Source organism: Vitis vinifera, chromosome 7 (assembly GCF_030704535.1).
Source record: "Vitis vinifera cultivar Pinot Noir 40024 chromosome 7, ASM3070453v1".
NCBI classification, from domain to species: Eukaryota; Viridiplantae; Streptophyta; class Magnoliopsida; order Vitales; family Vitaceae; genus Vitis; species Vitis vinifera.
In genome coordinates, this window is record NC_081811.1 from 7,843,216 (window position 1) to 7,865,160 (window position 21,945).

The 21,945-nt window shown below is 38.1% G+C and overlaps 4 protein-coding genes across 4 annotated transcripts; 1 reads left to right on the forward strand and 3 right to left on the reverse strand.

The window, feature by feature from the left end:
* Positions 1-284: 284 nt before the first annotated feature.
* Positions 285-3,916, reverse strand: LOC109122934 (MDIS1-interacting receptor like kinase 1). Its single transcript, XM_019221298.2, has 2 exons — positions 957-3,916; positions 285-862 (listed from the first exon to the last, which is right to left on the reverse strand). Exons 1-2 carry the CDS (start codon positions 3,616-3,618, stop codon positions 456-458), a joined length of 3,069 nt encoding a protein of 1,022 aa, XP_019076843.1. The 5' UTR covers positions 3,619-3,916; the 3' UTR covers positions 285-455.
* Positions 3,917-6,755: 2,839 nt separating this feature from the next.
* Positions 6,756-14,199, reverse strand: LOC100249779 (bifunctional TH2 protein, mitochondrial). Its single transcript, XM_019221359.2, has 6 exons — positions 13,599-14,199; positions 13,395-13,503; positions 11,410-11,673; positions 10,849-11,263; positions 10,440-10,706; positions 6,756-7,732 (listed from the first exon to the last, which is right to left on the reverse strand). The coding sequence occupies exons 1-6, from the start codon at positions 13,778-13,780 to the stop codon at positions 7,317-7,319; spliced, it is 1,653 nt and encodes a 550-aa protein (XP_019076904.1). The 5' UTR covers positions 13,781-14,199; the 3' UTR covers positions 6,756-7,316.
* A 2,428-nt stretch (positions 14,200-16,627) lies between these two features.
* Positions 16,628-18,531, forward strand: LOC100260011 (photosystem II reaction center PSB28 protein, chloroplastic). Its single transcript, XM_002271630.5, has 2 exons — positions 16,628-16,907; positions 17,886-18,531. The coding sequence occupies exons 1-2, from the start codon at positions 16,676-16,678 to the stop codon at positions 18,353-18,355; spliced, it is 702 nt and encodes a 233-aa protein (XP_002271666.2). The 5' UTR covers positions 16,628-16,675; the 3' UTR covers positions 18,356-18,531.
* Positions 18,532-18,860: 329 nt separating this feature from the next.
* LOC100265217 (subtilisin-like protease SBT1.2) lies at positions 18,861-21,920 on the reverse strand. Its single transcript, XM_010654121.3, has one exon. The coding sequence runs from the start codon at positions 21,356-21,358 to the stop codon at positions 19,058-19,060; it is 2,301 nt and encodes a 766-aa protein (XP_010652423.1). The 5' UTR covers positions 21,359-21,920; the 3' UTR covers positions 18,861-19,057.
* Between the last annotated feature and the right edge of the window lie 25 nt (positions 21,921-21,945).

Consider the following 21,945-nt stretch of genomic DNA (forward strand, 5'->3'; position numbering starts at 1 on the left):
GGTTAGACTCTTTCTAGCCTGTGGTTTGTGTCTTTGATCCTTTTGTGTGTTTTTTTTTTGTTGGTCCTTTGGTTGCTCTGTGTATATTTTTGTTTTCCCTTTAATATGATCTTTACTTACCTATCAAAAAACAAAAAAATTAAAATAAAAAATTGTCCACCATCATTGCACAAGAGCTTATTATTCAATCCATTCCATTCAAATGAACCTCTTCCAGTATACAATATTTTCAGCATTAACACTAACAGAGAGGTGCCATTCAAGCAAATGCTTTGACTGTTTGATTGAAACCCAGAAAGAAAAAATTTATTCATGAGATTGAATCCACTTCGATATACTCATTGATAATCTAGACAACAATGTCCATGATTGATCACAAAGAGGAAGAAAATTCTACATACAAAGGAAGAATCTAAGCAGAATGAAAGGCCAGAGAGGAACCGATAATTTGGTTCCTACATAAGGCCATTTACAGGTGAGGTGCTGAACACTGGTCTCGCTTTGTTAATGTCATATCCATTGATGTTGCTACTGCTTTTCCTCCTTGGCTTTGCCTCCCCAAGCATTGTTATCACATCCCTCATGGAGGGCCTGTCCTTGGGGAGCTTAGCAGTGCAAAGAAGGGCTATCCTCAGGACCAAAAGCATCTCTTCTTGAACGTATTTGCAGTTTCCTACATTGGGGTCTAGAGCTTCTTCTAAGGCTCTGTTGTCCCTAATCTTCCACCTAACCCATTCTACTATGTCCACTAATTCCCCAAACTCAGCATCTAATGGCCTTTTTCCGGTCAGAAGCTCCAGCAGTACCACTCCAAAGCTGTAGATGTCGATCTTCTCATCAACCTTCAAAGTATATCCATATTCTGCAATGCAAAATTCATCCATCAGTATAGGTAAAACATCTTCTACTTTCTAGTTTCTGCACTGAAAAGGGTAAGAGAAGAACTAGTTACTCACCAGGAGCAATGTATCCATATGATCCAGCCACCATGGAAACTGTCTCATTCTTCCTGACCATCATCCTCGCCAATCCGAAATCCGCAATTCTTGCCTCAAGATTTGCATCAAGCAGTATGTTATTTGACTTGACGTCGCGATGAATGACAGGTGGATGACAGTCATGGTGGAGATAGGCGAGCCCTTGGGCTACCCCAATTGCTATATTGTATCGAGAAACCCAGTCTACCAGCAGCCTCCCTCCTTGTTTTCCATGTAAGGCTTCTCCTAGGCTGCCATTGTGCATAAACTCATAGACTATCATCACATCACTATCATTATGAAGAAAACCCAGTAGCCGGACAATGTTTCGATGCCTTAGCCTCCCTAGGAGGTTCACTTCCCCCACTAGATCTTCACTGCTCCCAGTTTCAATATCGGTTTCTGACCTCCATAGCTTCTTGACTGCAACAACTGTGTTTAGCCTCGGCATCTCAGCTTTGTACACAATCCCAGTGGCTCCCATTCCAATCACATTTGATTCCTTGATACAAGCCAGAATGTCAGCACTTGTGAAGCCTAGTCTCTGGAATGCCATTAGTCTCCATGGCCATTCTCCATTGCCCACTTCAAATCTCTCTGTGAAGCAGCTTCCATTTGAATACCACCTCTTGTACAGAGACCGAGCACCAAAAACTGCAACCCCAACAGCTAAAACTGTGGAAATTCCAATGACCCATCCAGCAACAATGTGCTTTGCATGAACCCCTCTGTGTCTTGACGCAGTTTCTGCGCCCCAGGAGCATGGAGGGAGGACACCACCACAGAGACCAGCATTGCCCACGAGATCGTCAGGATTTATTGTTCGAAGCACACCGTTCGTTGGAACAGGCCCCTCTAGCCTGTTATATGAGACATTAAGCGATTCTAAGGCTGGAGAAGTTCCAAAGTTTTCAGGTATGGTACCGGTTAGAGAATTGTTGGAGAGATCAAGAATGGCTAATGTAGGCATGGTGGCAACTGTCTTTGGGATTTGCCCTGTTAACCGATTGTTCTGGAGATTCAAATTGACCATCTTCTCACATGAAGCAATGCTTGCTGGTATGCTTCCAGTGAGCTGATTTGATGACAGGTCAAGCACAGAAAGTGAAGGAGAATCCTGGAACTGGTCTGGGATTTCACCTTCCAAGTTATTATGTGAGGCCATGAAGTTCTGCAACTGAGGAATGGAAAGAATGGTGGAAGGCAGAGACGACTGGAGGCGGTTCCGGGAGAGATCAATGAAGGAAAGGGAAGTAGAAGACGCAATATCACCTGGAATTTGCCCAGTGAGACTATTATTCGCCAACTCTAATCTCTGAAGCTTCTCAAGTTTTCCAAACCCAACTGGGACTGTCCCAGAAATGAGATTATTATGCATTCTAACTCGAACCAATGAGGCACATGTTGATAGCCCAATTGGAATCGGACCAGAGAAGCCATTGTTGAAGAGAATGAGCTTAGTCAGGTTTCCTCCATTGCACAAGCTTGGAGGGATCCCACCAGTGAATGAATTGGAGGATACATCCAACCACTGCAATGGTGAATTCTTACCAAGATCATTGGGCAAAGGGCCTGTCAAGGAGTTGTTCCAAAGCTCAAGCACCTCCAACTCAGGCAACCATTCAAGCCCAGAAGGAACTGAACCTGAAAGTTGGTTGCACATGAGATTCAACAGCTGTAAATTCTTCAATTTAGCAATCTCAGCTGGAATTTCTCCTGATAACAGGTTATCAGAGAGATCCAGCAACTGCAGTGAAGTGATGTTGCCAATTTCTGGTGGAATCTCGCCTTCAAAATTGTTTTTATACAAGAAAACTGTGTTCAGCAGCTTCAGCCTCCCCAAGGCAGCTGGAATCTTGCCGCCGTGGTTGCCAACAGCCAAATCCAGATACTTGAGATTGGTGAGATTCCCAAGCTCCACAGGGATTTCACCTTCAAATTCATTGTACCCAAGAATGATAGTCTCCAGTGATGAAAGCTGCCCAATCTCCCTCGGTATTTGGCCTGTAAGATTATTCCCTGAAAGGCCAAGAAACTTCAACTTCTGCAAGTTCTTGAAAGATTTCGGAATTGAGCCTTGGAAGAAACTCCCTCTGAGATCCAGAATCTCCAGTGCAGTCAGGTTTCCAAGATCCTCAGGAAGAAAACCCGAGAAATTATTGCTTGAAGCATTCAGAATCGTCAATCCAGGTGCCCTTCCAAACCCCACAGGAAAGCCACCCTCAAAGAAATTCTGACTGACATCAAAGCTCCTCAATGCCAGAAGATTAGACATGGTTTTAGGCAAAGATGAAGAGAACCCATTGCAGCACAAGTTCAAATGAGCGAGACTACGCAGGCGCTCAATCTCATCCAATACCCGGCCACTGAGATTCATGTGAGAGAGATCAAGCCTCTCAACACCTCCTTTAGAGTTGCACCACACCCCAGTCCAATTACAGTGAACTGAACCATTCCCAACCCCATTTTCCTCCACTTTCCAGTCTCCCAACTGGTTCAAAGGATCAACAAGACCCCTCTTAATCGATAACAAAACCGAAACTTCATCCTTCTCAACCCCCCTACCATAACAACCAATGCAACAGTAGAAGAAGAACAACACCAGAAATGCCTGCACCTGCATCTTGTTCTTCCCCACCATCCTCAATACTTACAATTCCACTAGTTCTCCACCATTTTCGACATCATCTGGAGAAGAGGGTAAGAGTTATATGAGAAGTAATGAAGAGAAGGGTGATTGATGAATGTGTTCAACCTATAAATATTAATATAATGGCCATGATTGTGGAGGGTTTTTTTTTTTTTTTAATATGGAGAGCTCGTGAGGTTTCGGGTTCTGCAACAGCTGTTAATATGCAGCTAATGACTGTGAAGCTTTGGACTTATTGGAACCTTCTCCGACATTAAACATGGAGAGAATGTATTCTTATTGCTGATGCATTGTTTCTTCTTCTGTTACCTGTGTGTTTATCATGGTCAACTCAGCAAATAATAATTATGAAATTTTTTGGTTTGAAGATTATAGCATACAAGATGGGGGCGAGTGTGTTCTTTTGGTCATCGAAGCAATAATTTTGATCGGATGTTGAAATGACAGTGATAGAATTTGTGAGAAGAGATAGGACTCTTGTTTCTTAACATTGAACTATGATGGTTGAGAATACCTTACTTGTAGGGATATTATCGTAAAATGGATCAATCATAACTTGTCACGTCTAATTAGGTTCCATTATTTCATATTCAATTCCCTTCCATTGTTTTAAACTTTATTCTCTAATTTGGTCCTCCATCCCATTATTGGTATCTAATTTCATTTTTATTTTTCATTTTTTGGTTTTATTGCTTTTATAATCCAATAGCTTCGATCTTATTATGTATATCTTACTATTGAGATAACAAGTTCAATCATATCACTTTGATACCCTACTATTTTTTTTATATTACAGTTAAAATTTTTTAGATTAAGAATATTTATGTATTGTGTTTTTTGACTATAATTATAGGAATTTGAGAATGGATCAAAACGTGAATTGCATAAAAATGCAATAATCTACTATACATTATGAAACTCTCTTCTTTAAGAAGGGGAAAGGTCCTTAAAGCATTGTTAGCTAGTAGATTGGAATAGCTTATTGTCAAAAAGTTTCTTTTTAGACACATTACATGGGGGGTTGGTTCCAAAGCTCATGCCCAAATGATTTAGCTTTCATCCCAAACTTTCCCACTCTAGTAAAGGGTGACTTCCAAGTATGACTAGGATTCATCATTAAATGCCCAAAGGGTTCAAGGGCTGGGCCCTGCCATCAAACTAGCAATCAAGAGATCAAGGGTGGGTTCCACCAAAATTTTGATGCACATGACCTCAAAGGCTCAAACCCAACTTCAACCCCAAAAAAGAATGGAAAAATGACAAGCCCTCTTGATCCAATAATAATGTGAGTAGGTCATTTATCCACTATGTGATTGAATATGAGCATGAGAGAATCTTTCCATGTTATAGGTCAGCCAACTATGGAAACAAGAACCAACAACTAACTGTGGTCTCTAGCTCTCCCCACTTTGATTGGGGCTACACACACCCATTATTTTAGACATTTGCCCCTAGAGTTTAGGACTTCATATTATGAAAATTTTAATATGATCATGACTAATTTGTGGGCAATTTTATTTCTATTAGTTATGGGTATTGAAAGGGGGAAGAGAAAGAAATGTGGGGTGGGTCAGGATCAGTCCTAAAAGTTAAGGGGCATCCTACAAAATGGAAATGGGTGGTGAGTGTGGGAGAATCAAAAGGGAATAGAAAATAATACAAGGGGTATGAAAACAGGAGGAAATGGGAGAAAGTGATGAAGGTTATGAATAATAGAGGGAGCCCACCAACCGCCATTCCTGAGGGATAAGATTAATTTAACTGCCAAAATTCACATGGATACATGTGGAGTGATTGATAGAGAAGTGGGGGATTTGAATAGAGTAGTGAGTTTATAATAGAAATAAAAGAGGGGGCTGAGATGGGGACCATGTGAGAGAACAGGAGGCCAGCTTCATAGGGAAGGAGGGCCTCTTCTTCTCTGCAGAAGAAAACCCCATCTTCATCCCTATTATTAGAGAGAGAGAGAGAGAGATGAAAAATGGAAGCTGAGGTGCCACCACATGGATTTATGCCAAGCCACACCATGCCCAGCATTTTATGTTTTGTATTAAAAAAACCAAAAGAAAAGCAGAAAGATGGGAGGGAGTGAAACAAGTGGGTGATTGCACATGTGCCCACCTGCATGCCCTTTTCTCTTTTAGGTCCCACACCTAATCTGCATTTTATACTTAATAAATTATCTTTATCACCATTTTCCATGCTTTTGCCATTATATGTCCTAATAATAATTAAAATTTGATACTGAAAATGGTAATTACTTTGTATTTTGTGATATTACCAATCATCTTCATGGAATGTTCCAAAATTAAAATTCAATCTCTATGTTTGAAATTGTAGAAATACATATGTTCAACCACAACTTGGCAGCCACCTATAATATTTTCTTAACACCTCAGTTTGCATACATTCCCTATTTTTTATTTTTAAAAATAATAATAATAATAATAATTTTTATATAAAAAGTATTAACTTACTTTTTGTTTTTAAAAATTAAAATAATAAAAACTTTTTATTATCTTTAAAAAAAATATATATAGTTTTTACAAATCATTATCCTTCTAAGATCATTTTTTAGAATTTTGCATTTAATGAATAATTTAACATGTATAAAGGATATTAAAATATTAAAAATATAAACACATAGCAAATAAATTGATTTTTTTTTTAAATGAATATTATGGGTGGGTTGGAACTTGGAACTCTCCTCAGGGCTGGGCTTCAGTTTGACCCTTAAAAAGTTGAGAGCTCTCTTCCAATCAACCTTAAAGCACATATAAAGGAATTCAGTTTGACCCACCCACTATGAGTGGTGGGGTGGGTGGTCTTCATTTTTCAATAGAAAAGTCAGCATTTGCCAACATTCCTCAGAAAGTGCTTTGATTCTAAATGGGATTTCTCGAAAATGGTTTTGGGTTTGGGTTTTATATTCGTTAATAAGAAGTAAAAACACAGCAATGTAGTTGGGGAGTAGGGTCCCAATTCCCAATTCCCAAAAGAAAGACATGCCCTCACCCCTAAATGCCAATTGATGCCATATGGAAACAAATGGGAATGTAAAATCTCAATTAGCATTTTATGGGGACTTGGACAAGGAAACAACAATTCCAACAGTATACACAAATGGATTCATAAGAACATCTCTGTTTTATATTCCCAATCACACAAAACAGGGTATTTAACCCAACTGTACTTATGAGTATCAATGGTTCCAAACTGTTCTAATGGAGTATACAAAAGGCCCATCTGCCACCAATCACTCTCCCTCACATTCAAGTATATTCTGAACTAAGAAAATTCCTCATTGCAATTTGTAATGGAGCAACTATCAGAGGAGGAAAGGAGAAAAAAAAAAGAGCATCCACTCACATCCAAAATCCATATAGACAAATCAATTGATACATCTCTCCCCCCCTCTTTTAATCCCCCTCAATGCTTTTTGACAAGTTTGAAAACATTGAGTTGAAGATGAAAAAGAAAGGTGATGGAGATCAACAATGACTATTGCTATCTTATCTAACCTTAAATACAAGATATATGTATACCTCTGGATTGCAGTCCCTGGAGACAAAAAGAAAAAAGGAATACCTGACTGATAATGTGGCGCTCGGTAAAATTAGCCACAATCTATACCTGTATATCCTACTGTAAGAATTTCTTCTGAGTATGTTCTGAGAGAAGGGGGGTTTTCATGATCCTAAAATGAATGCATTTATCTCAGTCCAACTGGAGACTGTGTAAAGAGTGCCAGACAGCCCTTTCCAATTAGGAGAGCCACCTTCAATGAGTTGCTGTTGTTTCTTCACCAAACCAGAGAACAATGGAACAAATGAAACACCAAACTGATCTCCGAGTCTCCTTAGGTTTAGACTTGAACCAATCACAATGCCTATATCTGCCTCAAGCAGGCAAAGTAAGTCACCAATTGAACCTCCAATATAAACTGTCAAGTGCTCCATGTCATTACTGCATCCCTCCTTTAAGATGTCCTTAAAAGCCTGAAGCTTTTCCATGGCAGACTCCATCTTCTTAATGATTTCACCCGTGGAAATGGATTCTTCATAAGCCAACTCATTTGAATATACTCTAACAACACCCAGATCCCCTGTTTCAGGAAACAGGAAAGAGAGACTTTTAATCATTCATCAGTGGGAAAATCAATCTCCATAATCAAAATTCTTTTAGAAAGTAAATAAATACAGTGAAACAAATTTGAAGCACGCAGCAAGGACAGCATTTAAGTTGAAATAATCCAAACAATCCTTGAAGGCATGAACACCATCAACAAAACTCCAAGTAATCCCTTTCCGGCTTTCCCAACTAATAATCATAAACAACCAAACCTGATTCAACATTAATTTCCATTACAAATGAAATGTTTTATGATGGAAATATTCCAACCAAAATTCATATGAAACTGCCTAGTTAATAATAAGCATGGTTTCAAATCATAATTGTTCCAATTCAGGGGATTTGCATATTTTACAGTACAGAAGTGTCATTAAAACTTACAAATTAAACAAAGCAGTGAGCCTGTCCTCAAAAGTGAAAATAAAGGCTAATATTGCCAAATAAAAGCCAGGCAGAAAATAAGGAGATCATATGAGTGTGTGTATGTTAGCAGGTGTCTGTTAGAGACAGAGAGAGAGAGCACTAAGCCCAAGTCAAAAAACAATTCATGCACCCAGAAAGGCTAAACAAACAATACAGTCAAACTTTATAAATGGATTTAAACCCCAGAAACACGTCTTATAAATAGCCAAGGAAGAGGTTTTTGATATTTGCTTTCAAGAGGGTAATAGAATCATTTTGCATACATGAAAGGGTGGGGCGTGCATGCATGCGTGCACACGCATACACACACACGTGCAAGTGCTTGGCACTCATCTTGAAAAAACTAACCATCAAAAGTAGATTAAGAGAGCTTCTAACCAATAAAACATTAATGAGATATAAACAAACAAGAACAAGGTTTAAACACTATACCTTCTATTCAATTTTATCAACTCTTGAAGTTGACAATCATATAAAATTCAATCCACAACTGTCCCGGACATAACCAAACACCAAAAGGAAACAAAATACCAAAATCCCTTAACCATTTAGCACAAAGTTTAACCACTTCATGACTAAATAGTACTACTTAAAACTGATATCAAAGTGACATCAATTCATTTTTTCTTAATATCCCACTTGAGAGAAAAACAATCAAATGGACATGTGCAGCCTTGAATTATGTGTTTTAAACATGTGTTAATTTCATATGCAAGTGAGGAGGCCTTTAAAAAGTAAGCCTATTGCAACATGACCAATATATGTGCATATAAGAAAAGTAAAAAAGTGGAACAAATCCATCTGTCCAAATATCAATGCCTTCAGCCTAAAATATCACCTCAAAAACTTCTTTGAAGTAAGAGACAAATTGATGCATAAATGCTAAATAAATTAAGAAATTATCTTTAGATCACCCACAAACCAGGAAGGTTCATGAGCTCTAAGATGACTGTTCCGACTAACTTGTAACTGTAATTAAAACTTCAAATATTTTTCCTGTGTCTTGGGCAACACCTTTCCCAAATGATTCCTCAGGTTACATACTAGAGCTATTTGCATGCCTCATTGTTTGTCCTCTACTGGCTGGCTTCAGCCTTGGGCATGGGCTTTACAATAGCACCATTCATGTTTATCTTTTTCTGTAGGCAGAACTAATGGTGAATTTATCTCTTGGCATAAACCCAGCAGATAGCTGGTAATTGATCATGAAGATTTACAATCAGACATCCCTCATCCCTCCCCTCCAAAGGAAGTCCAGTGGTCCAATGTCTTCATACCTAATAGGCTAATACCATGGCCATTGTCCAATCTATCATCCATGACCTTTGCATCACATTAATCAATTTACAAGCACAGACAGTCATAAGTCCCAAACATAAAACTTAATAGAAACTCAATCACAACCACACAAAGAAGGCACCATTTACAAACTTGACTGGAGCAATATAGATGAGAACTCTTATGTTTGCAAATAAACAAGAAGTTTAGATCAAGCATCAGTGTCAAGGGAAACAAAACTTCAATTGCCGGAGAACTTCAGGGGATCCAATTTCCTAGGCTGGAGATGAGTGGTGGAATTGTACGCAAATAGACACATGTTGCACTGTAAAATTCATGACATACAAATATATGTTGTTCTAAAACAAAGATCATACCTGTTGAAAATGCTGATCTAATGAAATTGCCATACCAACAGTATGAAAGCAGATGACATATTCATATATATAGGATAGGGGAAGAAGGCCCCACTCCCGTATCATTCTCCAGCAGGTGGGAATTCTGCGGTAGGTGCCAGCTATAAGTGAAGTAAGTTAAGCAAGCACCCGCAGCGTTTTGTTGTGGGTCGCGCCTCACCTCAGGCACTGAATGAATGAAATGAGTGGAGATCTTCCTTCCCCCTTGTTTATTGCAAAGAACTTCATTGCCACTAGTGGCAATGAAAAATTAGACCATCCCACCCAAAAACAACTCAGAGCCTAAAGAGAGTTCAGTCTACAAGAAGCTGGCAGAGCTTTAGCCATAGGACTACATATATATATATAGATAGATAGACGAGAACTCTTATGTTTGTAAAATAAGTAAGAAGTTTAGATCAAGCATCAGTGTCAAGGGAAACAAAACTTCAATTGCCAGAGAACTTCAGGGGATCCAATTTCATAGGCTGGAGATGAGTGGTGGAATTGTACGCAAATAGACATATGTTGCACTGTAAAATTCATGACATACAAATATATGTTGTTCTAAAACAAAGATTATACCTGATGAAAATGCTGATTTAATGAAATCGCCACACCAACAGTATGAAAGTACATTAACATCTGCTTTCAGATTATCATTTTTAAGAATCTTTTGGAAGAAACCTGTGCAACCATCTTGAAGAATTAGACCTTGACCAGCCCGTTTTATATCCTCTAGATTTAAACCCTTCAATACTCCAGACTGAACCACTCTTGAATTTGCCCTTTTCTCAAAATCAGAAAGTTGCTCAAGTGCTTTACATAGGCCTTCATAATTGAATTTTTCCACTGTAAAAACAGAGGTGTATAAGAATAGGGTTTTTAAATTATGTTCTATCTCAGTTACATTTTCCTGTACCGTTTTCAAACAAAAATAAAAAATAAAAAATGGAAACCAACAAGAAGCGACCCTAATTATCAGCTATCATACCTGTTTCACTGGGGACAATGCTTTCCATACATTTTTCAAGCTCTTCAGTATACTGGGTAGATAGAACACCCCATGTGTTCTTCAGATCAGTTGATGACATCCGAACAAGTTGAGTTTCAGATGCATTTAGATCAATCTTTGGTGCTGTTACAATTGCAATCTCCGCTAACAGGGCAGATGAATCAATGGGAGTGCATGTCATGTCAAAATCACAAAATACAGTAAGGTGGTATTTCGCATGATCATGCACTCGACACAATGGGACTATAGTTTGCTGAACAACTGGTTGGGCATAGAAGAAATCTACTTCAAGCTTTGTAGCTTGGTGGTAGACCTTTTCTAAGATTTCAAGCTCTTCGCCTGTCAAAGAAATGCTTAGTTTATCCAGCAGATCTTCATTTTGCAGAGCTGATGCCTGAATTCAGAAAGATGATAGATGATTGGTTAAAGCAAATTGTATGCATGACAACTTTTTTCAGCCAACAACTAAAGTAGTATACCAATTCAACCAAAAAAGGTAAAGACCAAGGAAAATGCTTGGTGCAAAATAACTAAACCAACCTCAAAACTTTGAGAGGAGTAACTGTCAATCCACTTCTTATATTTATGACTGCCATCATTAGGATCTAGAAGAGTTTGGATCTCATTACTTATGAATGCATAGAACCTCATGTAAGGAGCAATAGCAGCAAGTGTATAAGCAGCAACTTTTGTCTTCTCAAAAGGAGTTGCAGTTTTCCCTGAGGCAGTTGCTAGTAAAAAATCTGTGTATTTTGATGTTGCAGAGTTGTAAGGAATCTCTTTTGGTAGGTCAAAGCCCCAGTCCTGAATAGCTGATTCTCTCAGAATACACAAAAAAAAATGCTTGCAAACAAGTATAAATTGAAGGAAAAATAAGAGGAGATTGCCACATGCAGTTGAAGCTCAATGCTTATTTAATTCTACTAGTTACAAGAATTCAGGACAAGCAAATGGTGAAATATCTATGTCAAAACATAGGGAAAAAGAGGAAAGGAGTTGGAGGGTGGATTCCAAGAGAAGTGCACATTGCATATGCACATGCTAAACCCTACATCAAAGCCATCAGTCCAAGAATTCGGTGGCTAACGTCCAGCTATTAATAGGGCATGAATCAAGTGGACATGGATATAGATGGATATTAGATTTATCATTTGCCAATCAAGCACAGAAATGGTAATGAATCCCACACCACAGATTTGTGCTTAATGGTGCCAAAGACCAGAAGCCAATTAACTTGAAAACCTTGGCTAGCCATCCAACTAAAATCATAATCATGACTGAAACAAAAAGCTTCACCAAAAATGGAACAGAAAGCAATGCTAAAAGCAGAGCAGTTTCATTTTTCTAAATCAATCTATGACCTCTGCTAAAAGGCATACTTAAACCATGTTCAGTCTCTGCACCCCCCTTCTGATGTTTAAGAAACATAAAGAAGTTGTTTAATTAAAGAAAGTGTAATGCCAATCACAAGATAGAGGGAAAAAATTGTTGTAAAGAAACTATGTAGTAACTTTAAGCGCTCGATATTTCTAACTACTATATTTTTTTCTCTTCAAGAACTTTATTTTTTGTGTCAATATATTCATAGCACTTAGACGCTATGAAATTGGTCATGTGCACTTGCCTTCTATGGATTTAACATTGATTCTTGCAAACTACACTATCACAAGCTAATTTCACTATCTTTCCACCATCATAATAATAGCAAGAAGAAGAAGAAGAATAGTAATAACAATGTGATGACAAGAATTATGACAATGAATTTATTTCTTATAAAATAAAATAAAATAAAACAAATGGAAACCAAATATGCTCTCTCTTTTATTTCCTTATAGAGCACCTAACTCATCAATGTGCAAACCAAAAGAAACAGATAAAAAAGATAAACAAATATAACATCAAATTACCATTTTGAATAATGATGAAACTAATGACAAACAGAAGAATCAGAATGGAAATGCCAAAAGCAAAATGGCCATAAAATACAAGATTTATATAAATGAGATTATTCCACTTCTGTTTTGCACATCCTTAATCTAATGACAGCAAAATATTGCAGGCTCACTAAAACCCCTAAAACCAAAATAAAAAAGAACCTTCGTATTCATGTGTGAAAATTTTGAATCCATTTCTTGATTATGCACTTTGTGAATAAATGGAAACTTGAAGAAGCAGGATCAAAATGCCAAGAACAAAACAATCAGAAAAATAAAGATTCACATAAGTATCATATGATCCCAATTGTGCATGATATTATACTACAGAAAGTAAAAACTGCAAAAGCCAGTAAAACCCTAAATACTAAAATACCCATTTCTTGATTAATCCTTTAGAGAGAAAATGAAAATAAAAGAAGCAGAATCAAAATGCCAAAAACAGACCCATCAAACAAAATGCCAAAAACAACCATTGAAAGCAAGATGAAAGAAAGAAAGGCAAACAAACAAAAAAGACCATCGCATCATGTTGGAAGGAATTTTCTCCATTCTGAAAACACGAAAAGCAAGAAGCGATCAAGAACATACTCGAACAGCATCATCGCGCATTCTAAGGGCTTCTATCACAAGTTTCCTCATCTTCCGAATAGCGTCCTTGTCTTCATCATCATCCGCGCAATCATCCGCTATTTCGTACCTGAAAAACCCACAAATCGAGAGCCTCAAAAATCCAAGATTGTCAGGAGAAGCAAACAAGAAGAGGGAGAGATAAAAAGGGAGAATGTTGAATACGCTTGTGAAAAGGCCTTGAGGAAGTGAACATCTTGAGAGATACAATGAAGAAACGCTTCGGAATCCAATTTCCCAGAAGCCAAACACACTAAAAAAGGAGTGTACATGGCGACAACCGAATCGTTCCGGAACTTGATCCAGAACTTCCTGGCTATGCCTTCTTCGTCCACCACCCCTCCCATCCTGAAACGAAGTCGTTTTCAATGATGGACAATAACCACTCGATTCGAATCAAACCGGGTAAGCCAAGAGAAAAAATGTTTACGATGATGATGATGATGATGATGATCTAGTGAGAGAAACAAGAGAGAGAAGAGCAACAGGGAGAGAGAGTGGAAATGGGTTGGTGAATGGATTGTTGTTTACGTCTGATTTATACTAGTCCAATTTTGCGGGAAAATGAGAGAAAGTTTCGAGAGAGGGGGAGGGAGAGAGAGGAGGAGAGAGAGAGGCCGGCGGTCAACTTGGATCATGGAGGCCTCGTGAGTGCAGAGGGTGTGATGACCGGCTCAGCCAGTCGCCCGTGTTGCAAGGGTTTTCACTTTTAATTACTAATCGTTGTTTTGGGATTTTTGGATTTTCCTTTATTATATCCACTTAAACTTGTCATTGCCATGTCACCATCCACGTCCGTCCATTTGATTCGGCAAATGTGCCATCCTGGAGTTCTACGTAATCATACGCAGTCTAACTTCCAAGGCCACGTCTGGTGCCACCTTTCACACATTCTATTACATTCTCCACCAATTTGCACGTCCATTCAATTTCCCCCCTCACCTCACAATAAATAAATCCGGGGACTTCAAGAAATGCCAAGAATAATAATTAAAAATATAGAAAATATTTCTAAAAAGTTTACAATATACATAAATCTCCACAAAAAATAGGACCAAAAATCAAATATATTTTTAAAAGTTATGATATGTCAGGGAAAAATTTCATGTATTTTTCTATGTGAATTATTTATTTTTATGTTTTTGCACTGATCAATTACTATCGAAACTTTTGATAGCATAGCAAATGGTATCAAAGTTATAATGTGAAGATTGTATAAATTATTTTGAAGACTGTTAAATGTAGGACTTCTCAAATCATTATAAGAGAAGAAATTATTGAGCATAAAGAATGAAATATCGAGAAAAATTAAAATCAATGGATATAAACAATATTCTTTTTTAAGCCTAACTGAAATAAAATATAATATATCGAATGAAAAGTCTGCAAATTTGTATTATCATCTAAGAAAAAGAATTTTATCAAGTTTTCATGACTCAGATGTTTAATTATTTAGTATCTCATCTTTTTGACTAAGAGTTGTGGGAATGTGGCATGAAGAATGCTTCAATTATAGTCCCAAGGAAAAATAAAATAAAAATTAAAAAAAGGGAGGTTTTTAGTAATAATTTGAGTCGTGAAGTATACAAAAGTATGATGATTTTTCCATGAGTAGGCCACAAAATAGGACCATCAAGTGGAGGGCATCGTTAAAACATGAGTCACACATTCATTAAAGCTTGAGGACTTTTTCAATCCCATAAAAGCATTAATATGTAGTTGATGATTTAATACTAGTTCACACCACTTATTCAATTACCAAATTGATACTTTTTCCATTTGGGAGGGGTAAAAAAGACTTTTCAATTATTCATGCACTAGGTTTTTTTTATTTACTTTTTCAAATTTAGAAACAATTTTTCAACAATCACTCACAAACTATTTTTTAATTTTTAAATTTTGTTTCGATTCATGATTTTTTTCACAAGCGTTGTTTTTTTTATGATAAATGTGTTTTCTAAAAGTGTTGTAAAATAAAATTTTAATTTTACTTATAGTCTTTGGTCTGTTTCATATTTTTCATATGTTTTCATAAATGAACTTTCGAGGTAATCGTTTTAAACATGAATATTTTTGAATTCTCGTTTAAAAGAGAAAATAAAATAAAAATTAAAAAATAAAAAGGAGGTGGAGGAGGAAGGAGATGCGAAGCCACCATTTCTTTTTCGCTGTCTTTGTAGCGTGGAAAAAAATGGAAGAAGCAAAAAAGCAAAAATGCAAGAATTCAAGGTTGTTTAAAAGAGAAAATAAAATAAAATAAAATAAAAAGGCGGAGGAGAAAGGAGACGCCACGTCACCATTTCTTTTTTGCTGTCTTTGTAGCGTGAAAAAAAAATGGAAAAAAAAATGGAAAAATGGAAAAATGAAAGCAAGCCCTTTTTTAATGTCAATTTTGGTGATGGTGGCATTCCAATGGGGAAATGGCCGCCGAACTTGTACGCGGTTCTAGAACCGCAACTCCTAACTACCATGTTCTAGAATTTTCTATTCTTCTCCTTCACTTGGTCCAGGTCTACCCTTCAACCCAAACAAACTATTCTCTGAGAGATACTACTCAGCCCAAACTTATGGGCTTGACCCAGCCCCTTCAGGCCTTATGAACGTTCCTAGGCCCTACCCATCACACAGCCCAAGCACATCAAGAGCTGGTCCACACATTGGAAGGTCACTTTTTGCAATAACTGCTCACATATTTTTATGTACATTTTGAAATATATTTTTTTGAATTTAAGTATTTTTTTTAATTATGATTATATTTTTTGAGGTATAAGTATTTTTTTTTTTATGATTATCTAAAAATTATAATCAAATTAGATTGGAGAATAAGTATGGTGTGGCCGGGTTCAACTATATACTTAGAGAATAAGTCAAGAAATGTGAATCATGTTGTATATTTTCGGATTTTATAATTTAATATTTGATTTTTATTTATTTATATCTTAATTTTTGATTTATTTTATTTGTACCCTTATTTCATGGTTTTAATTTAAAAGTTCTCGATAGATGCTGTTTCATATTCTATTATTTTCTAATTCATTTATATGTAAATTTTAAATTATTAAAGAGTTTGTGTCAAATAATATTAAAAATATTTTTTAAAAATAACTATTATTTCAGAAAAATATTTCTAAGACATTATTTTATTTTATTTTTATTTTTATCCTAAACAAAAAGTTAGAGCTCAAGCTCATGTACTGTGTGGCAAATGGGAATAGTAGGAAAATGAAATCAAATCTAAGAATATGGGTAGTGAATGGCTGTCCTTGTTACACACCTCTCTCTCTCTCTTACACCACAACCCCACCAACTCCTCTCTTCTTCTTCTTCTTCTTCTTCTTCTTCTTCTTCTTCTTCTTCTTCTTCTTCCCTTTTTCTCTGTTTCTGTCATTCTGTCTGTGTCTTCAATGGCAGCTCTGCAGTCCCTTGCATTCACCTCTCCACTGTCTCACTGTTGCAAGCAATCTCCTCTCTCGGGTACAATCTTCTTTCTTCTCTCTTCTTTCCGTCTGCTTTTGGTTTGTCTGCCCATTTACTTCTTTCCATGTTGTGCTTCATTATTCAGCCTTTCACATCTGGGTTTGATTCTTGTTTGGCTGTAGATGGTGTCTCTGCAGAAAATTTAATGTGTTTTGTAGCTTCATGTGAAGACACATTCAATGGCATGAATTGGGTTTTTTAATTTTCATGAATTGCTTGGATGATTTGTTAGTTTTTCAGACATGGCGTCATCTCTCCTACATTCTATTTCTGAAAAAAGGAAAAAATAATAGAGAACATTGCTTCATCAGATATGGGGTTTTCCAGATGTTGCCTTGTGAGGAATCAATATCTTTTGGGGTCTATATACCATAAAATTTAAGTACTTCTTGATGTGGAATAGGATTCTGGTTCTTGTATGACTTAAAAACAAAGTAGCATCTTCTAAGAATGTATTTAAATGACAATCCATTTTCAGGAAATGTGTTTGAAAATGGTTGTATGTCACCAAATATATTTGTTCATTTCCATTTTTTGTTTGCAAAGATAGAAAATAGTTCCTATTTCCATTACAAAGAGGTCCACTGTTTTGCTTGTTTATGTGTTTATACTAGTATATTTTGGATAAACAAACATATTTTTTTCAATTAATGAGGTGTTGTAAGTCTGTAAATGAGACATAAGTACAAACTAGGAGCAATTTTGTACAGTGTTGTTGTGTTATTGAAATGGAGGTAATGGCAGAAGTAGTTGAATCTTCTGCATTCTCTAATAATTGTGCAGAAATATATGGATTCGGATTCGGGTGCATGGTGGCTCATTGCCCCATCCAAAAAGCCATTTAGATTGATTGATAATTTGGTAAGGTCGGATAACCAATATGGATGTCGAGACTAGCAGATTCAAAATAGTAGAAAATGATCAGTTAACAATGTTGAATTCAATAGGTGTAATGTTTTGTGTCAAAATGGACAGGCTTGAGTTCTTGGGCTGTTCACAGAAGTGCACATTCATCATTCAATGGCCGGTCTTTGCACCTGCCTCGTCCACAGTGGGCTGCACTCAAACGAAGTTCATCAACATCTGGACTCATTACAATGATGGTCAAACCAACAATTCAATTCATCCAAGGAACTGATGAACAGACAGTACCAGATGTGAGGCTGACCCAATCAAGAGATGGCACAAATGGTATGGCTATATTCAAGTTCGAACAGCCCTCTGTTTTTGACTCATCTGGAGAAGTTGGAGATATCACTGGCTTTTACATGATTGATGAGGAAGGGGTTCTCCAGTCAGTTGATGTAAGTGCCAAGTTCATCAATGGAAAGCCTTCAGGAATTGAAGCAAAGTATGTGATGCGCAGCCCACGAGAGTGGGACAGGTTCATGAGATTCATGGAGCGATATTCAAATGAGAATGGGTTGCAATTCGTCAAAAAATGAGGCAATGTATATCCTTCATTCCATCTTATTCTTCCACTTTCATCTGCCACCAAGTTGGGTTTCTTTTTATAATTTAGTTGAAATTTGAGAAACTTGGTTGATGCCCATTTTTATTTGATGCAACTACTGTATTCTCCATCTATGATAATTCAACAAGCTTCAATGTTTTTGCAAAATGTTTTATACACTTTATGGTCTTTTGTACATGTGGAGTAGAGATGGCTCTTGCCTCAAATACTTGTCTATATAACAAATTAGTTTGATTGAAAGGAAACTGGAGAATACAATATGGCATGTTGGATATAATGCAAATAAGCATGGTACTTTTCTCTTCTTCTTTCTTGATGCTTCTCCTTATCTATGCTGACAATGCCTGAAGCCTCATAGCAGAAATAGGGATATTCGACCTTATTAAGCCCATTTGCTTACTTCAAAAGATGGAAGAGGAAATCTTCTACTTTAAAGAGAAATTACATCAAGTAGCAAAAGCTCCAAACAATATCCGTGACAATAAATTTTTGTCTTTATTGGATGATAAAAAGGGTTAGTTTTTTATCACTTGTCCCTCAGAGGCAAGGTACAAACAGTAACACTACTCATAAAATCTTCATGAACATCATTCCCCAAGTGAGTAACAATAGGGAAAGCTGGAACAATTACAACTATTATGCTAAGACAACTGCTACAACTACTAAATTGCCACTACTTTGCCCAAGTCACGGAAATTGGGCTTCTAACCTTATAAGAAGTATGGTGAGAATGCACCCATGTCAAATGCCCTTGTGCAAACCTGGTCTTCTCCTCCCCTGTTCTCTTCCTTGATATAAACCAAACTCTGTAACTCAAGCTTTGATTTATGTGCTTGAATATCAGATGATGGGGTTTAACTCTCACTTTGACTCCCTCAGGTGCCACTACTTCCACTGAGTAAATGGAATTAGGGACCCCCACATTTGTCAATCGTCTTTTAATCATCCTACTCATCATTCCATGCCTGAAAATGACAGAAATAGAGGGGTAATTAAGGCTGAATCCCTTGTTTTTCTGCACGAGTTCATGGCAGCTGACATTCCTGTGTGTAATAGCAGAGATTTCTGATCTTGTGTATCCTAGAGTGCATAGATGAGTGATATACTCATCTGGCTTGATGTCATATATCAATCCCGGATCAATGGCTTTCTCAGGGTTCACCTGTCCAGCTCCCATGGCAAAGACTCCTGCAGGTTTGTTACTATCCATGATTGGCTTTCCTGTATGATCGGTTACATCTGCAGTTGTGATCATTGCAGATTTAATTGCAGCTGGGGTCCATGTGGGGTTAGCCGAGTGGATGAGAGCCGCAATTCCACTGATGTGGGGACAAGCCATTGAAGTCCCCGACATGACAGTGAAGTTCACTCTTCTAGAATCTTCAGGAAGGCCAGAGGGACCCAGGTTTTGAGGCCAGGCAGCAATGATGTTCACCCCAGGAGCAATGATATCAGGTTTGAGTATGGTAGGGTTGGTTAAGCTTGGTCCTCTGGAAGAAAATTGAGCTACTGCTGGTGCTCTGGATTTCCCAATCACGGTCCCTCCAAACTCAATTCTAGCTGTGGGTGTTCTTGAGGAGTTCATGTAACTCTTCAACTGAACTGATTCTGCAAAACCAATCAAACTTGCTGGTAGGACATGTGCATCAACTGAATCCTCCTCTAGATTAATATCTGTATTTGCTAAAATCATTGCAGCACCACCAGCTTCCTTCACAGCTTCACCTTTTTCTGCCCTTCCGTTGACACCCCGGTCACAGACCACCATCTTCCCAAGAACTTTTGCTCTGGGTAGAGACCCTTTGAAGCAAAACTCACTTCCTGAGTCTCCTCCTGTCACATAAACCAGCTCAAGCTCCTTTCCAGCATATGGGTTGTGTTTCCCAGGGTACATTGATTCTCCGTAGAGTCTTTTCCCATTACCCATTCGAACTATAGCTGGAAATCTCCGGTCAAGTGTGCTTGCCCCAACGGTTGTAATCCAAGGTGCCTCATTGGCAACAGAGCTTTGGATTGGACCATTGTTTCCTGCTGCACATATGACTGAAATTCCATGCTCCATTGCTCGGAAACTGCCAATGGCTATGCTGTCATCAAACAGTGGTATTGGAAAGCCACCAAGAGACAGCGAAAGGATGTCAACCCCATCTCTAATGGCGACATCCATTGCAGCTAAGATATCAGAGCTGTAACAGCCACTGAACCAGCACACTTTGTAAATGGCAATGTGGGCACGTGGGGCCATCCCCTGAGCCACACCAGCTCCATTACCGAGCACGCTCGCCATGGGAACTGAAGCTCCCCCGGCCGTTGATGATGTGTGAGTCCCATGCCCATGAGAATCCCGGGCCGACACATACTCCACGACAGTGTCTGAGGATGGCGATATTGAAGCCACACGGTGGCCTTTGCTGAAGAACCTGGCACCAATGAGTTTCCTGTTGCAGTTCGAAGAGTTGAAGTCCTGTCCTTCCTGGCAAACCCCTCTCCATTTCTTTGGAACCGGAGGCATCCCATGATCACTGAAGCTTGGACTTTCAGGCCAAACTCCAGTATCAAGCACTCCAACAATGGTTCCATGCCCGAATCCAGACTGAAACCAACCACCTCTGCTTGCAGGGCTGAGTCCTAAGAACTTGTAAGAGTAAGTAGTGTGAAGTTGGAGCCTTGTGTCTGGCCTAACCGCTATAACTTCACCCAACTTTCTCAAGGACTCGAGCTCGGTTTCAGATAGCTGAGCTGCAAAGCCTTCCATTGCAGAATGATACGAGTATAGAAGGCGAGAAGACGGGTCATCCTCTGAGAACATGATGCGTTCAAGAAAGGAAAGATGCCACTGAACCTTAGAGCTGAAAGAAGAAGCAGTGGCCCCATGTGGGTGCAGCTGAATAATATATGTTTGTAGAGATTGAGCATGGACAAAAACCAAGAAGAGAAAGAGGACAGAAAACAAGAGCTGAGCTTTGGCTTCCATGGAGGAATGAGAACACAAGGGAAGTGCTTGGAGTTGGATGCATGCTTTGGAGAAAAGTTAGTGGGGGGTATTTGAAGGAGTTGCAGAGAATTCAAAAGAGGGTAAGAGGAGGGATATCGGAGGAGTGAGAGAGACGAGGAAACTCGTGAAAATGAAGAGCTCAACGTCACGAGGATCCTTTGTTTGAGGAGGAGCTGAAGAGAGCTTGGGCTCTAGCTTCCTTCACGAGATGTTATGCTTGATTTTAATACAATTCCATTGGCTTTCAAAGAACATGCAGGCGCGCTAGGATTCACATCCCCTGAATCTTTGTTTCTGGGTTTGGTTTTTCCATTTTGGAATGTTCACGAAATCAAACAAAAAAACAAAAACAATTTTGGGGTTTGGAGTAATTGGATGTGGGTGTGGTAGAAACACGATTGGGGGTGTGTGGGTTTGTTGACAAAGGATTGATACTGGGGACTCATTAATTGCTTGTACTGTTTCATTGGGTACACTACATTGACTTGGCCAGGCTCCACTGGCCTATGTTCTTCATATCTCACCCCTTTGATATATATAAGTATTGTTCAAATATCTAATTTCAT

Bases quoted from the DNA above. Each gene is read 5' to 3' on its own strand.
- LOC109122934 (XM_019221298.2), bottom strand. From the start codon at position 3,618: ATGGTGGGGAAGAACAAGATGCAGGTGCAGGCATTTCTGGTGTTGTTC. The intron at 863-956 runs GTGAGTAACTAG...TTTGCATTGCAG, and splicing joins ATATGGATACATTGCTCCTG to AATATGGATATACTTTGAAG.
- LOC100249779 (XM_019221359.2), bottom strand. From the start codon at position 13,780: ATGGGAGGGGTGGTGGACGAAGAAGGCATAGCCAGGAAGTTCTGGATC. The intron at 11,264-11,409 runs GTTGGTTTAGTT...TTCTGAATTCAG, and splicing joins ACTCCTCTCAAAGTTTTGAG to GCATCAGCTCTGCAAAATGA. The intron at 7,733-10,439 runs GTATAATCTTTG...TTCCTGAAACAG, and splicing joins TAAATCAGCATTTTCATCAG to GGGATCTGGGTGTTGTTAGA.
- LOC100260011 (XM_002271630.5), top strand. From the start codon at position 16,676: ATGGGTAGTGAATGGCTGTCCTTGTTACACACCTCTCTCTCTCTCTTA. The intron at 16,908-17,885 runs GTACAATCTTCT...CAAAATGGACAG, and splicing joins CAAGCAATCTCCTCTCTCGG to GCTTGAGTTCTTGGGCTGTT.
- LOC100265217 (XM_010654121.3), bottom strand. From the start codon at position 21,358: ATGGAAGCCAAAGCTCAGCTCTTGTTTTCTGTCCTCTTTCTCTTCTTG.